Genomic DNA, 13,136 nt, shown 5'->3' on the forward strand with positions numbered 1-13,136 from the left:
ATTTATTCACTCATGTATATTAGGTCTGCCCTAAGCACATGTTAAATTGGACCGGTCGACCTCAACCTCGAGTAAAATGGTTTCGGTTTTTTGAAAAAAATAAATTAAATATATCTTTTTTAAAATATTGTAGATTTTAGAAGACTCTTTTATGCTTATAAATATGATTTATAAATATAAACCTGATACAGAATAATTGAACTTATACATAAGTAAAACCAGTTTAATTATATACTTATGATAGTGTCTATAACTGGCATAAGTTAAAGATCAGCCATGGTCTATTTACATAATAAACCCAAAAACTCAAATTTTATGTGTTTAGCCGACTTCTGAGTTATTTTTAAGATCACCCAAAGCACGTAAAACGGCGCCAAAATGTAAAAGTATGTCAACATATTGCCTTGGAGGCTTTACTTAGAAATGTTGCAGCGGTCATCACTCCACTCCATTCCTTCGCGTTCACCGGAATCCATCTGACCGGCCAACAAGTCCTCAAGTTTTATGGCCTCTTTGAGCTCTGCCACTACCTCACTCATGCTAGGTCTACAGGAGCGTCCAGTCTGAACACATCTCATCGCTACTTTGGCAACACAAGTCATGGATTTCATGTCGTAACTTTCGCCCAACATCTTGTCTATGATTTCTGTTATTGTGCCACCATTTTCATCTATTTCCGCTAGATACGGTGTTGCCTGTAAATATGCCAATAATTATTGTTAGTGTCTACTCGAACAGCCACTACAAATATTCTTATTTTGGTGATTGATGATAAGAATCCTTACCCAGTGAATGATGTTTACTTCCTCTTCAGCTAGTTTTGGATCTATGGGCGGTCTACCCGATATGATTTCCAACAAAACCACTCCGAAACTATAAACATCACTCTTTTCCGTTAACATTTGAGTGTTGTAGTACCTGTGAAAGTATTCCCTGGTAAACTGACATATATAAAAAAAAAACATATGTCTTAATATTTAATTGAAAGCTGGGCGCGACCAAAAATTTAAAGAAAGCTTCTCATGCATGATGGAAAAATTGGCAGTACTCGAACTTAATTTGTTAAACATAAAGAATATTGCAAAAAGAGTAAGTTATGTACTCGGGATCGAGGTATCCGAATGTTCCTTTCACTGCAGTGGTAACATGAGTAGCCTCACCATCGTTTGTTATCCTTGAAAGACCGAAATAGGCTACTTTTCCATTAAAATTGCTGTCTAAAAGGATGTTGGCGGTCTTTATATCCCTGTGAATTATCTTTTGGGCACAACCTACGTGCAGGTAAACCAGTCCTTGAGTGGAAACCACAAGTGATAGCGTGAGATATGTGATTAAGCATTATTTGTCCTCTAAGCAATACTTAATAACCGGCGTTCAGATCATAAAAATGTCCTGAGCATTAAAGTATTTAAGAGAAATAGTTACCTTGCGCGGCATCTAAAGCTATTTTGAGCCTGGTTCTCCAATTTAGATTGGAATGTCGTGTGCTGGGACCTGGTAAAGAAAATAACAGAAGTAAATGCGTGTTGGTTACCTTGTCTATTATATCGACAGCTGAAGTATTTACCATAAAGGTGATCCTTTAGAGAACCTCCCGGCATGTACTCGTAGATAAGCATAACTTCTTTGGATTGGTTACAATAACCCAGTAGAGATACCAAGTTCCTATGATGAATTATGGAAAGAAGATCAACCTGTTCATGGAGTAAAATAAGATGCATGAATTATAAATACATATACTACCAAAACTGTGTGGTTAGACATTGTTACATAATCCAAATTAAACTGTATTATATAATTAAAGAAATAAAGAAATATATGAGCATCACCTCATTCAGGAACTCTTGAATTCCCTGTTGGGAGAACTGCGAGAGCACTTTTACTGCTATGTTTCTTCCTCGGGGCAATTCGCCTAAGAACACCGATCCAAATCCCCCTCGTCCAATCTCCCGACTAAAGCTTTGCGTGGCCGCTATCATCTCTTCCAGAGTGAACACACGAGATTTTGTTGGATTTGGCACCACAACCACTGAGTGGTCTGCAATCGATTCAGGGGAGGTCAAATTCATGAGAATCAAAGCTCAAAAATCATTCACATGATTTGATGACAGGGACTACTACGGCCATAATATTTTATATTATTACAACATATCTACAATTTGATGGTATTTTCTAACCTTGTGAAAAAACAGAACTTCGTTCCTTTTCCGTCCCACTTCTTTCATTGCCAACACCGTGTTCATTGTTGGAATATTAATTCCAACTGCACAGCGGTTTTGGAAAACCGCCCGGTCTCCCCGCACCGCCATTCGCAAATGGTTGTACCAGCAGGAGGGGCTCCGACACAATCAAACGCCGCCACGCGTCCACTGTACATCCGCCATACCGCCTGCTCCCCGGACGTTAAAGTCCGTTTCGTTTGCCCGAGGATGGCTTGCGAACCTCGTCGGATCAGCTCAGCGATTGATCGCGCGTCCTCAGCCGTCGATTTCCCGAATGTGCATTCCACCTGCGTCAAATCGAAATTTTGCGTGGAGTGTTTGGTTTTCTCTGTTGACCGCCGCGAATGGAATTTAATGTCTGTACGTAGATGTAGGTGAATTATTAAATTTTGTTTACGGCACATAAGTTTTATTGTTTTTCATATATATATGTATGTTTTCCACATAACATTAGATGGAGCCTGTGCGCTGGAGGATTGTTCATGAGAACAAGGAAAAGAATGTGGAGAGTGCCTGTGCGCGGGATTGTATGAAGAACAGGGAAAAGAATGCACTGCAGTGCGGAAAACAGAATAGAGGCGGACTGTAATGTCTGTTAGCCATTGCAAAACCAGGGAATGGCATGAAATTGTGTGTTGAGCCCGCGCGCAGAGGTTGTTCATGGAAATGCATTGAACGCACAGCAGTGCGAAAAATAAAAAAAAAACAGGGATGTATTGTATTGGTTGCCCAGCGCAAAACCAAGAAACAACAAGAAATTTTTTTTGTAATACCCACAGCAGTGGAAGACCAGAAACGAGAGAGAGAGAGAGTCTCTCCAGTGAATCCCTCTCTGCAAAGAGGATGAAGTTTGTAACAGTTTTTGTTTTTAAGCAATAGAAATGTTTTTATGGCTGTGCAATGGACTGTTATGAGTATATTTTTTTTTAATAGCTTCCCTGTGCAAAGGTCCTGGAAGAAATGAAACAGAGCATTGGCTCTGTGGTGTTTGTTTGTTTGGTTTTGGTATTTTCCCATCAAAAATACCCAACAGTGGTATCAGAGCAGGTCCAGGCTCTTTAAAGAAGTTAAAGAAGCTGAAGGGAGAAGGTTTGTAGCTGCAGTCAAATTTCTCCAGCAGTGTGAAGTCTCAGCCAAAAGCATTAAGGTATTCCTCAAGCTTTCCTTTGTGTTACTGTTGAAGAAACAGTCAGTGATTTAAAAAAAAAACAGTCAAGTATTTAAAGCCTAGATAAGAATGGCAAGGTCAAAGAAGAAAGCCTCCAAGCCTGCTAAAAATGTGTCTCCCTCCTCTACTAAACTAGAAGGCAATCCATTTGAATACATTCTATTTGAAGCTCCAAAGTTTGATGGAAACTTTGATGTATGGGAAATAAAGATGAGGGCTTTCCTAAAGTCTGAGGGGATTGAAGTCTGGGAGTCAGTGATTGATGATAGCAAGATGGATAAAGAATCCATGGAGTATGATGCAAAAGCAGCAAAGACTATCTTGAATGGACTCCCTGATTCTGTGAAGAGGAATCTAGGAAAATATACATCAGCAAAGGATATATGGGACAGACTGCATGACCTTCATGCAAAGGGAGCACTGACCATGACAATGAGTCAAGAAGAAAATTATGAACCCATCATAGAAGCTGAAAATGAGAAGGTTGACCTCATCAAGCTTCAGGTAAGAGAAAGGGATAAAGAGCTTGCCAAGCTTAAGAAGGAGCTTGACCAATGCAAGAAGAAACATCATGAAGAAGTCATATCCATGACAAATCAGCTGAATAGTGCAAAGAAGCAGGCAGATGCCTTGACAAGTCAACTTGAACAAAGACACAAGAGAGTGAATAAGCTTGTGGAAGAGATTGGACAATACAAGGTAGAGGTCTCCTCTCTTAAGACCAAACTACAAGAAGTCAGGAAGCAGGCACAAGGAGCTGAAAAGGAAATGAAGAGCAGTCAAGCAAAAGATGAAGAAATCTCCAAAATGAAGACAGATATTATCTCCTTCAAAATAGTAGCAGCTGAAGCTACTCGTAGCAAGGAAGAAACTGAGGGACAACTAGCAAAGAAAAATAATGAATGTGAAAAGTTAGAAGAAGAGATTGTCCTCCTCGGGAAGAAGGTTGAAGGGATGAACAAGATCATGAAGAGCTCTCAAGCTTTGGATGACATGCTCAGCTATCACAGATCTCCATCTAATAAATCAGGACTTGGGTATGTAGGTGAACCCTCAAACAAGGATGAGGATGCTTTAAGCAAAGGAGATGTGAAGAAGCCAGAAAGAGATGGTGATACTCCTAGTTCCAGCAAAGGCAAGGAGAAAAATGAAGGCTGCAATAGAAGAAATCCTGCTCCAAGCAGAAAACCAGCTCCAAGAAGAAATGTAGCTGATGTCAAAGAGGCAAGAGGCAATGGTTATCATCAAAGGATCTCAAGGCAGCAAGGGTTCAGAAGTGCATCAAGAAAACCTCCATCTCCTAGGTACCAAAGTTCATTTTATGGTTATTGTTATGCTTGCTCAAACTTTGGTCATATGGCAAAAGACTGTAGAGCATTTCATAAAGATAGATGTTGTGGTCTTCGACAACCTCCAAGAAACAATTTTAGAAGAAATCATGAAATGTTATTCATGAACAATGTTGAATGTTTCAAGTGTCATAACATTGGGCATATGGCACGAGATTGTAACTTGACATGGGCTCTTACACAAGCTAGACCCATGCAAAAGAAGAAAGTTACACAAGTATGGAGAAGGAAGGAAAGGCAATCTGAAAACCCCTTGAACTCCCCAGTGGATCTAAATTTGTTTTGAGAAGAGTCTGCCAAAAGAAGACAAGCACACATTAAAGGGGAGCTTGTAATTTTTTGTTGCTGAACTGTCTTAACAGTCACTCTTTGATGAAGACCTTTTATAAGGGAAAAATATGAAGTTAAATCTGCCATAAAAGCAGAGAAGAAAAAGGGGCAACGCTCAAATGTGAAGTGCAGCAGCGCAATAAGAAAAGTATGCAAAGCATGGAGACCCTCACAGCAGTGGGAAGATAGAACATAAAACAACAGTTTTGAATTTTTTGTTATGGAGCACATGCATTGAAATGCATAGCAATGGAAGGTAGTTTCCTTCTATGTAATGTGAGAGAACATACTCACAGCAGAGTGAGTACAATACACAGCAGTAAAAAAAATGTAATGTTTTTCTTCATATGCAATGCAGCATGCAAAGAAATGCATAAAGAAAAACAGGGACAACAGATTTTTAATGCACATGGGTGAATGATAATGTGTGGCAGCAGAAAAATGAAAGGAACTGCACAACAGTGCATTGTGTAAATAAAAAAAATGAATGAAGACTAAGATTGTGTGAAGCAAGGGTGTAAAAATAAAAGGCAGCAGCCCGTGTTAATTTTTTTGTTGTGTGGAGAATGCAACGCAAAACAGCGTGAGAGTGATTTCTCTCTATGTGCAAGTAATGGAGAGTAAAGAGTTAGTGTATGGGCACACAACAGTATGATGAAACAAAAGGCAACCACAGTGCAAATTGCAGAGGCAACGCAGCAGCAAATAAAAACCCAGGGATGACAGAGTCTATGGTTATGGGTATGGACAGCAGTGCATAAGAAAAGGCAGCAGCAGCGTGATGGTAAGAAGGAGAAGCACAGTAGTGCGAAGAAAATATAACCAGAACTAAGAGAGAATGAAGAAATGTGTTTTTACACAGCAATGCAAATAAGAAAATGCAGCAGCATGAAGTTTTTGTTGAAGAAATGAAAGGTAATGGACAACAGCAGATGTAAAAGAAATTTTTCCTTACAGTAGTAAATGTAAGTATAGTGAATGTGTTGTTCATTGAATTGAAATGCAACATATGCAACAACAGTGAATGTAAGAAATGTTTACACACAGCAGTGTAAATTTGTAAGGTGGGACAGAGTAATTGTTCCAGAAAAGACAAAGTATTCTGTCTTTGAAGAATGCACAGCAATGCAGAGTTTGCAAAGAAATGTAAGTGAAGTGCAGCAACACAACAGCAAGTGTAGACACAGCAGTGTGGGGTAGACGCAGCAAAGAAGATGGCACAACAGTGCAGCAGCATAAAAGAACAATGTAATGAGTATGCACAACAGTGCAATGAATGTTTTGTTTTGAAACTGCTTCTAAAGCAGTGTTTGGCAGTAATCCCTCCGTGAGAGGAAGTGAAGTTCTTAGTGAATCCCTCTGTTAAAGAGGAAGGTGCTTTTCAGCACAGTGTCATGGTAAATCCCTCTGTCAAGAGGAAGATGCTTTTTAGCATACACATGGTAAATCCCTCTATCAAGAGGATGATGCTTTTCAACATAGTCACAGGTGAATCCCTCTGTGAAGAGGAAGGTGCTCTTCAGCACATTGTTATGGTGAATCCCTCTGTCATGAGGAAGGTGCTCTTAAGCACAGTTTCAGGTTAATCCCTCTATTAAGAGGAAGAAAACTTTGTTTGTTTGTGAACTGCATCAGAAGCAGTTGGTGAATCCCTCTATGTGAGGAAGATATCTTTGTAACAGCAGTACTGAGGAATCCCTCTATGTGAGGAAGTGTTTGGGTATGTCCTAATGCCCAGCAGTTGAAATTAAAGGGGAGTGTTGGAATATTAATTCCAACTGCACAGCGGTTTTGGAAAACCGCCCGATCTCCCCGCACCGCCATTCGCAAATGGCTGTACCAGCAGGAGGGGCTCCGACACAATCAAACACCGCCACGCGTCCACAGTACATCCGCCATACCGCCTGCTCCCCGGACATTAAAGTCCGTTTCGTTTGCCCGAGGATGGCTTGCGAACCTCGTCGGATCAGCTCAGCGATTTGATCGCGCGTCCTCAGCCGTCGATTTCCCGAATGTGCATTCCGCCTGCGTCAAATCGAAATTTTGCGTGGAGCGTTTGGTTTTCTCTGTTGACCGCCGCGAATGGAATTTAATGTCTGTACGTAGATGTAGGTGAATTATTAAATTTTGTTTACGGCACATAAGTTTTATTGTTTTTCATATACATATGTATGTTTTCCACATAACATTAGATGGAGCCTGCGCGCTGGAGGATTGTTCATGAGAACAAGGAAAAGAATGTGGAGAGTGCCTGCGCGCGGGATTGTATGAAGAACAAGGAAAAGAATGCACTGCAGTACGGAAAACAGAATAGAGGCGGACTGTAATGTCTGTTAGCCATTGCAAAACCAGGGAATGGCATGAAACTGTGTGTTGAGCCCGCGCGCAGAGGTTGTTCATGGAAATGCATTGAACGCACAGCGGTGCGAAAAATTAAAAAAAAACAGGGATGTATTGTATTGGTTGCCCAGCGCAAAACCAAGAAACAGCAAGATTTTTTTTTTGTAATACCCACAGCAGTGGAAGACCAGAAGCGAGAGAGAGACAGAGTCTCTCCAGTGAATCCCTCTCTGCGAAGAGGATGAGTTTGTAACAGTTTTTGTTTTTAAGCAATAGAAATGTTTTTATGGCTGTGCAATGCACTGTTATGAGTATATTTTTTTTAAATAACTTCCCTGTGCAAAGGTCCTGGAAGAAATGAAACAGAGCATTGGCTCTGTGGTGTTTGTTTGTTTGGTTTTGGTATTTTCCAATTGCAAAAATACCCAACATTCATTTCTCTTGAATTTATTGCGATACACAACGATAGCCACTATCAACGCTAAAGCGAGTATTAGAAATCCACTGAGCGTTATTCCGAGGATGATCTTCAATTTATTCTTGTTTGTGTGGTGTAGAACCCGTTCCCCTTTATGTATTATGCATTCCCCTTTATGTATAAGTAAGTAAGGGTTTCCACAGTAGCTGCAACAGGCCAAAGAAAATTAATCAAAATCTTAACTGGATTGATTGCTATTGTCTTCTTTTCTTATAGAAAATGGAAAGAAAAATATGAAATCTCAAATCGGATTTGTGTCAAAACATAAGTAATACAAAATGACATGATTACCTGAATTTCAACGAACCATTGAGAAGTTGGGCAGGAATTACACCACTGAAATTATTATTTTCTATATTCCTGTGAAAAAGAATTAGGGTATGAAATTTACTAATTAATTTCACTAAACTTTGAAGAAGAATGGCGAAAAGATAAACAGAAAAAGGAAGAAAGAGGGGACGTACAGTTCTTTTAGATTTTTAAGTTCACATAGCCAGCTGGGAAGAGTACCACTCAAGTTGTTGTTTTGTAAATATCTACATAATTTACAAATTATAATTAAATTTTCAATTTTTGAAAATGCATTGGCTCAACACAAAAAAAAAGGCAGAAAACTAAAAGTTGAATCTTGAAAAAAACTTACAGTCTCTCCAACTTGATTAAAGTCGACAAATTTGGCAACGGCCCTATCAAATGATTATTGTCAAACGACCTGCTAATTTCAAACCAGTGAGTAAAATGCTTCACAGATAATTATTATCTCACATAATCTTCAAACACAAATTGTCTTCCCATTCATAAGTATTTATTCCAAGTCAAAACCTGGTTACACTTTAATTAATGCGGTCAACTCTCCAATATCATTAGGCACCAATCCTCCAAGATTCCTTCCTGACAAATCGCTGGCAACGATACGATTTTCGTCAACATACAATTTCACAGTATGAATCTCATCAGTATTATATGATTTCAACTGTGAACAAATCGAAAAATTGAACTCACATTCCCGATATTCTTATGGGCGAAGTACTGTTTTCACAGACAAGTCCTTTCCACGGAATCAAAAAGCAAGGATCGGAAATCCAATCCTTTATGCCAAACTTGGTTTTGATAACCTCAAGAGATTTTACTGCATTATAAAAACTAGTTGGTTAGAAATTGAATCAACATTTCGAGACTCAAAACATCAGTGAGATAACTTACGATCATGCACATATGTTGCTGGTTGAGTGTCAACTATTTCGTAACTCTCAAAAGCGTTGAGAATGGGATCGCTGGTAGCGTCATTAGTGTTCTCCAAGGCAAAATACATGTCATCTGTTTGGTTGGTTATGAAAGTTAGCTCCCGGGTAGAATAATTGCTCAGAGAGTAATGGTTTCGGATCGTTGTTCACCATTTATATCGATGTAAAAAGATCTCCGTTCAGACATATTTAATTTCTCAATCTCTGCAAAATATAACAGCAGTAATAATTTGTGACCATTGGCCGGTCCTACAGTGAATTGAAAACCACTTTTCACAATAACAGCAGTTTGCATGACAGCAGGAGGAGGAAGTTCCTTGGTATCGTTTGTTGAAATGGGCTCTTCATTACTTACAAACCGTACATAAATAGAATTAGAAACAATTAACTCAGATGTATATTGCCAGATCCGGTCGAACTTGTCTACAGGAAACCTGCTTTATTAAGCACACAAAACCATTCAGCTCAATCATTACTTAAACAAAAAAATCTCAACTCGTCAACAGTAATGCATCAAAATTGGGTCTCGCATGTCAAACTTCATTTAGTATCGGCGGTATAAGAAGCATCATTACCACTACTTCCCCCAACATATATACAGTTCAAAATAAGAAGTATCAATATATACAGTTCAAAATATTCACCTAACAGTAGAATTTCCGCCAACATCATATCTCCATACCGATATCAACATTGTTCCTGGCTTAGCCGCTCCATACATGCCTGGACGGAGCGTCCTCAATTCGATAGCAGAGATAAAGGGATCATCAGACGCCGAGGTTCGGATCAAGCAAATGTACAGGACTCTGCCAGAACTAACAAATATTGTTTCATTATAACACGCTGTGTCACGGTTTGAGATCGTCACGTTTCCCATAGCTAACATACCCTCTGTCTCAATAGAGAGAGCAAAGCTTGGAAGTTGTTTGAATCCACTGTAATTTCCAACTGCAAACCATAACCTTAAGAGATAAGGCACATCAGGGACCACAGGCAACTGATAGCAAGACTTGTTGAGAGGCTTTGGGAAAACTCGCAAGGTGTGCAAGTAAGAACCGTAAGCACTAGCGTTCCCGATCTCTCCTCTGTGACCCACGTCTATATAATTATCATCAGTGACCCACATTATATTGTTTTCTGCAGTTCGGTTCGTTTTCCCTCCGCAGTCAATACTCAAAAATCTTTACACACGACCAGAAATTACTTAATAAAACAATACCTTGTTGTTGACCAAATACGAAGCAAAATGATCCGTGAATATCATAATATGACGAGATATAAAATTGCTGTACGCAAAGTAGACAAACAGAGAAATTCCAACGGGTAAGACGGCACTCATGACACGTTTCATATGTAATTACCTGTTTGAGCAGTCATAAGAGGCAATAAACTCAGGAGCACTCCGACTAGCGCCATCCAACCGCTCCATTTGCCATGACGAATCTTGTCCACAGTGACACCCATTTTTTATAAAGTTCTCTCGCAGTATATTGAAAGGAGGAGGATTCGAACAAACGGTTTGATATTACTCTTTACAAGGGATTTCTAGGCCTTTGCCTCTGCGCGAGCTTTCTGTGAAAGTCGAATGCATTTCTTCTCTACGGTATGTCTGAATAATAAAACACAACATATCCATAAATCACCTCACTGTCCTTACTTTTCAAAAGATTCCGAGGGTCCACCCAACATATCCATAAATCACCTCACAGTCCTATCCTTACTTTTCAAAGGATTCCGAGGGTCCTTTCGTTACCCCTCGCTATCTTGGCTTTTAAAATGATTTCCAAAGGGTCCTACTTGGACATCAATCGCTAATGCTTTTGAAAGCCGTAGTCTAACGAGCGGTAGGAATTGCCTGGAAATTTATGAAAATTTCGGCTATATTTATAGAAAATTTGGTAAGATTTTTTTAAATCTAAGTTATAGTTGTTAAACTTCAAAATTTTAGGTGTCTTAAACGTTTTTGATGGTGCTGAATCTATTTCCACCATCAAAAACACGATTCAAACACTGCCTCTACAAGATTTTTTGAAATATTTTTGTCCGGATTCCCACCACTTTTCGCCGTCAGGGCAATTCCTCCACCTTGGTAGACGACTCCCATTTGAAATGATTCTTAAAATTAGTGGTGCGAAAGTTGGTTTTCATGGTTTTCAATTTTAATTTTTTAGACTTATTTTAAATTTTAAATCAAATCAAACTTGTAAATATAGATTTTAATAAGGAAGTACACTAATTTATATAGGGAGAGAGGGGCTTGTCTAATTTTTAGAATGTCTACTAAATGTTAGATAAAATTGACTAAATTTTTTTTAGGAAAGGGTTATTTCATTTATTTTTTCTTCCACAGAGTTAGAAAACAAATTACATTTTGCTAATACATGTTATGCATGTATTTGTTTGATAGATAATAATCTTTAAAAATGAAGTTATGTTGATGGTGTTGCTGATTACAATTCATATTTGAGATAACTATAAGAGTATCTATTGAAAACAATGTTGAAATAAGAGTCCTTTGAGTATTGATCTTCTAAAGTGTTGCATAAAATGGAAAACTAGGTTGTGTGACTAGCCCGATGGTCATGTCAAATGTGAGGATGATATATAAATATCAGTGTAAATAGACAAAAAACATAAAAACAAAAGATTGTTGGTCTGCATCTATAGTCGGTGTTGTCATCTTCAATGAAAGTTTTGTGGTAGAACTCATAGGCTCCATCTTCAAAATATTTTGTTACTTCCCATGTCTGCGAGCCAATGGAATAGCCTCCTTAGAGAGGGTGTCTGCACATGTGTTGTGTTCCCTGTAAATGTGAGAAATAGTAAAAATATATGAAAGTTCACTTGGCGCATGAAATATCATTCAACAGAGGTTGAATTCTAAGGTTGTAACATCTATTTAGACCTTTAGTCTAGTTGATGATGAGTTGTGAATCCCCATAGATTTGGATAGAAGTGGTGTTCTTTTCCATAGCAAAGACCAGTAATAGTTTTAGAGCCTAGAGCTATGTTAAGTTATTTGACCCTTCTCTAAACCCCATTTTCATATTAAAAGAGTGATTGTCTTCCAGGTGCAGGACAACTCCACCACCACATATTTTCGGATCTCCATGTGTGGCTCCGTCAAAGAAGACCCAAGGCCTATTTTTATTGATTTGTGACAGCGAAGTGATTCAAATGTAAGGAGCAAAGGGCAGCTTTGGCAAGAAATTCAAGAGAACAAGAGATTGATCAGTTGTGATTTCAGGAGGAGTCGGTTTATCATTGAAAATAACTTTTTTTCTTACTAACCAAGTGCCCTATCCAGATAGAAGAGGGAGAACCATGAAGTCTCTTGTTCCCTTATTGGCGACACACACTTGCTAAGCTACATTAAGATTTGGTCATTCCCACTTACATGCCTATCCCAACTTTCAAGAAAAGTAATGCTAGAGGATTTTGGTGTAGGAACATTCGATTAGAAGGTGATTCATTGATTCCTCTGATTATTTTCATAGGCTGCACCAATTTGGCCCCTCTTTTTCTTGTCTTATGCACAAAAATTCCCATGTGTTTATTTTCTTTCTAGAACACACCACATGAACAATCTAGATTTGGCTGGGCACTTAAGCTTCCAAAGGTGGTGCCACCACAACTCGAGGTCGTCAGGGGCTTGGTCAAAGATGAGGGTTAGGTATCCTTCTTTAGGAGTGTAATGTCCCAAGGAGGAGAGGGTCTAAACTAGGTCATCAGGGTCCAAAAAGATGCATATGAGTGCCTCTCGCAAGGATCTAGTGAAGGCTGACCAAGTTCCACTGTAATGTCTCAGAAGGTTCAGTGGTCTGCCTAAAAACCATTTTTGGTTTATGAGGGGATTCATATGGGGAGGGCGCCACCTAATTTAGAGTATAAATCCCTTCTGGGTGAAGAAATGTTATTAGTCCTTTGGGAAGGTAATGACCTCCACTACTTCTAGTCCATATGATGGATGCATTTAGTCTATTTTTGTTGGAGTTTTGAATCCAA

General features: G+C 39.0%; 1 protein-coding gene across 1 annotated transcript; it reads right to left on the reverse strand.

The window, feature by feature from the left end:
- Positions 1–254: 254 nt before the first annotated feature.
- On the reverse strand, positions 255–10,641 carry LOC149189226 (putative LRR receptor-like serine/threonine-protein kinase At1g67720). The gene is given in 17 exon segments (XM_089413166.1): positions 255–695; positions 786–918; positions 1,103–1,292; positions 1,426–1,494; positions 1,568–1,694; positions 1,830–2,038; positions 2,178–2,244; positions 7,847–8,033; positions 8,179–8,247; positions 8,352–8,423; positions 8,531–8,599; positions 8,718–8,789; positions 8,890–9,016; positions 9,091–9,255; positions 9,258–9,565; positions 9,776–10,312; positions 10,493–10,641. Coding segments are annotated over 17 exon segments (2,751 nt in total). The 5' UTR covers positions 10,561–10,641; the 3' UTR covers positions 255–413.
- Between the last annotated feature and the right edge of the window lie 2,495 nt (positions 10,642–13,136).

The sequence above is a fragment of the Pinus tabuliformis genome, chromosome 3_1 (genome assembly GCF_031772625.1).
Source record: "Pinus tabuliformis cultivar Carrire ecotype Pingquan chromosome 3_1, CPIR1, whole genome shotgun sequence".
Taxonomy (NCBI): domain Eukaryota; kingdom Viridiplantae; phylum Streptophyta; class Pinopsida; order Pinales; family Pinaceae; genus Pinus; species Pinus tabuliformis.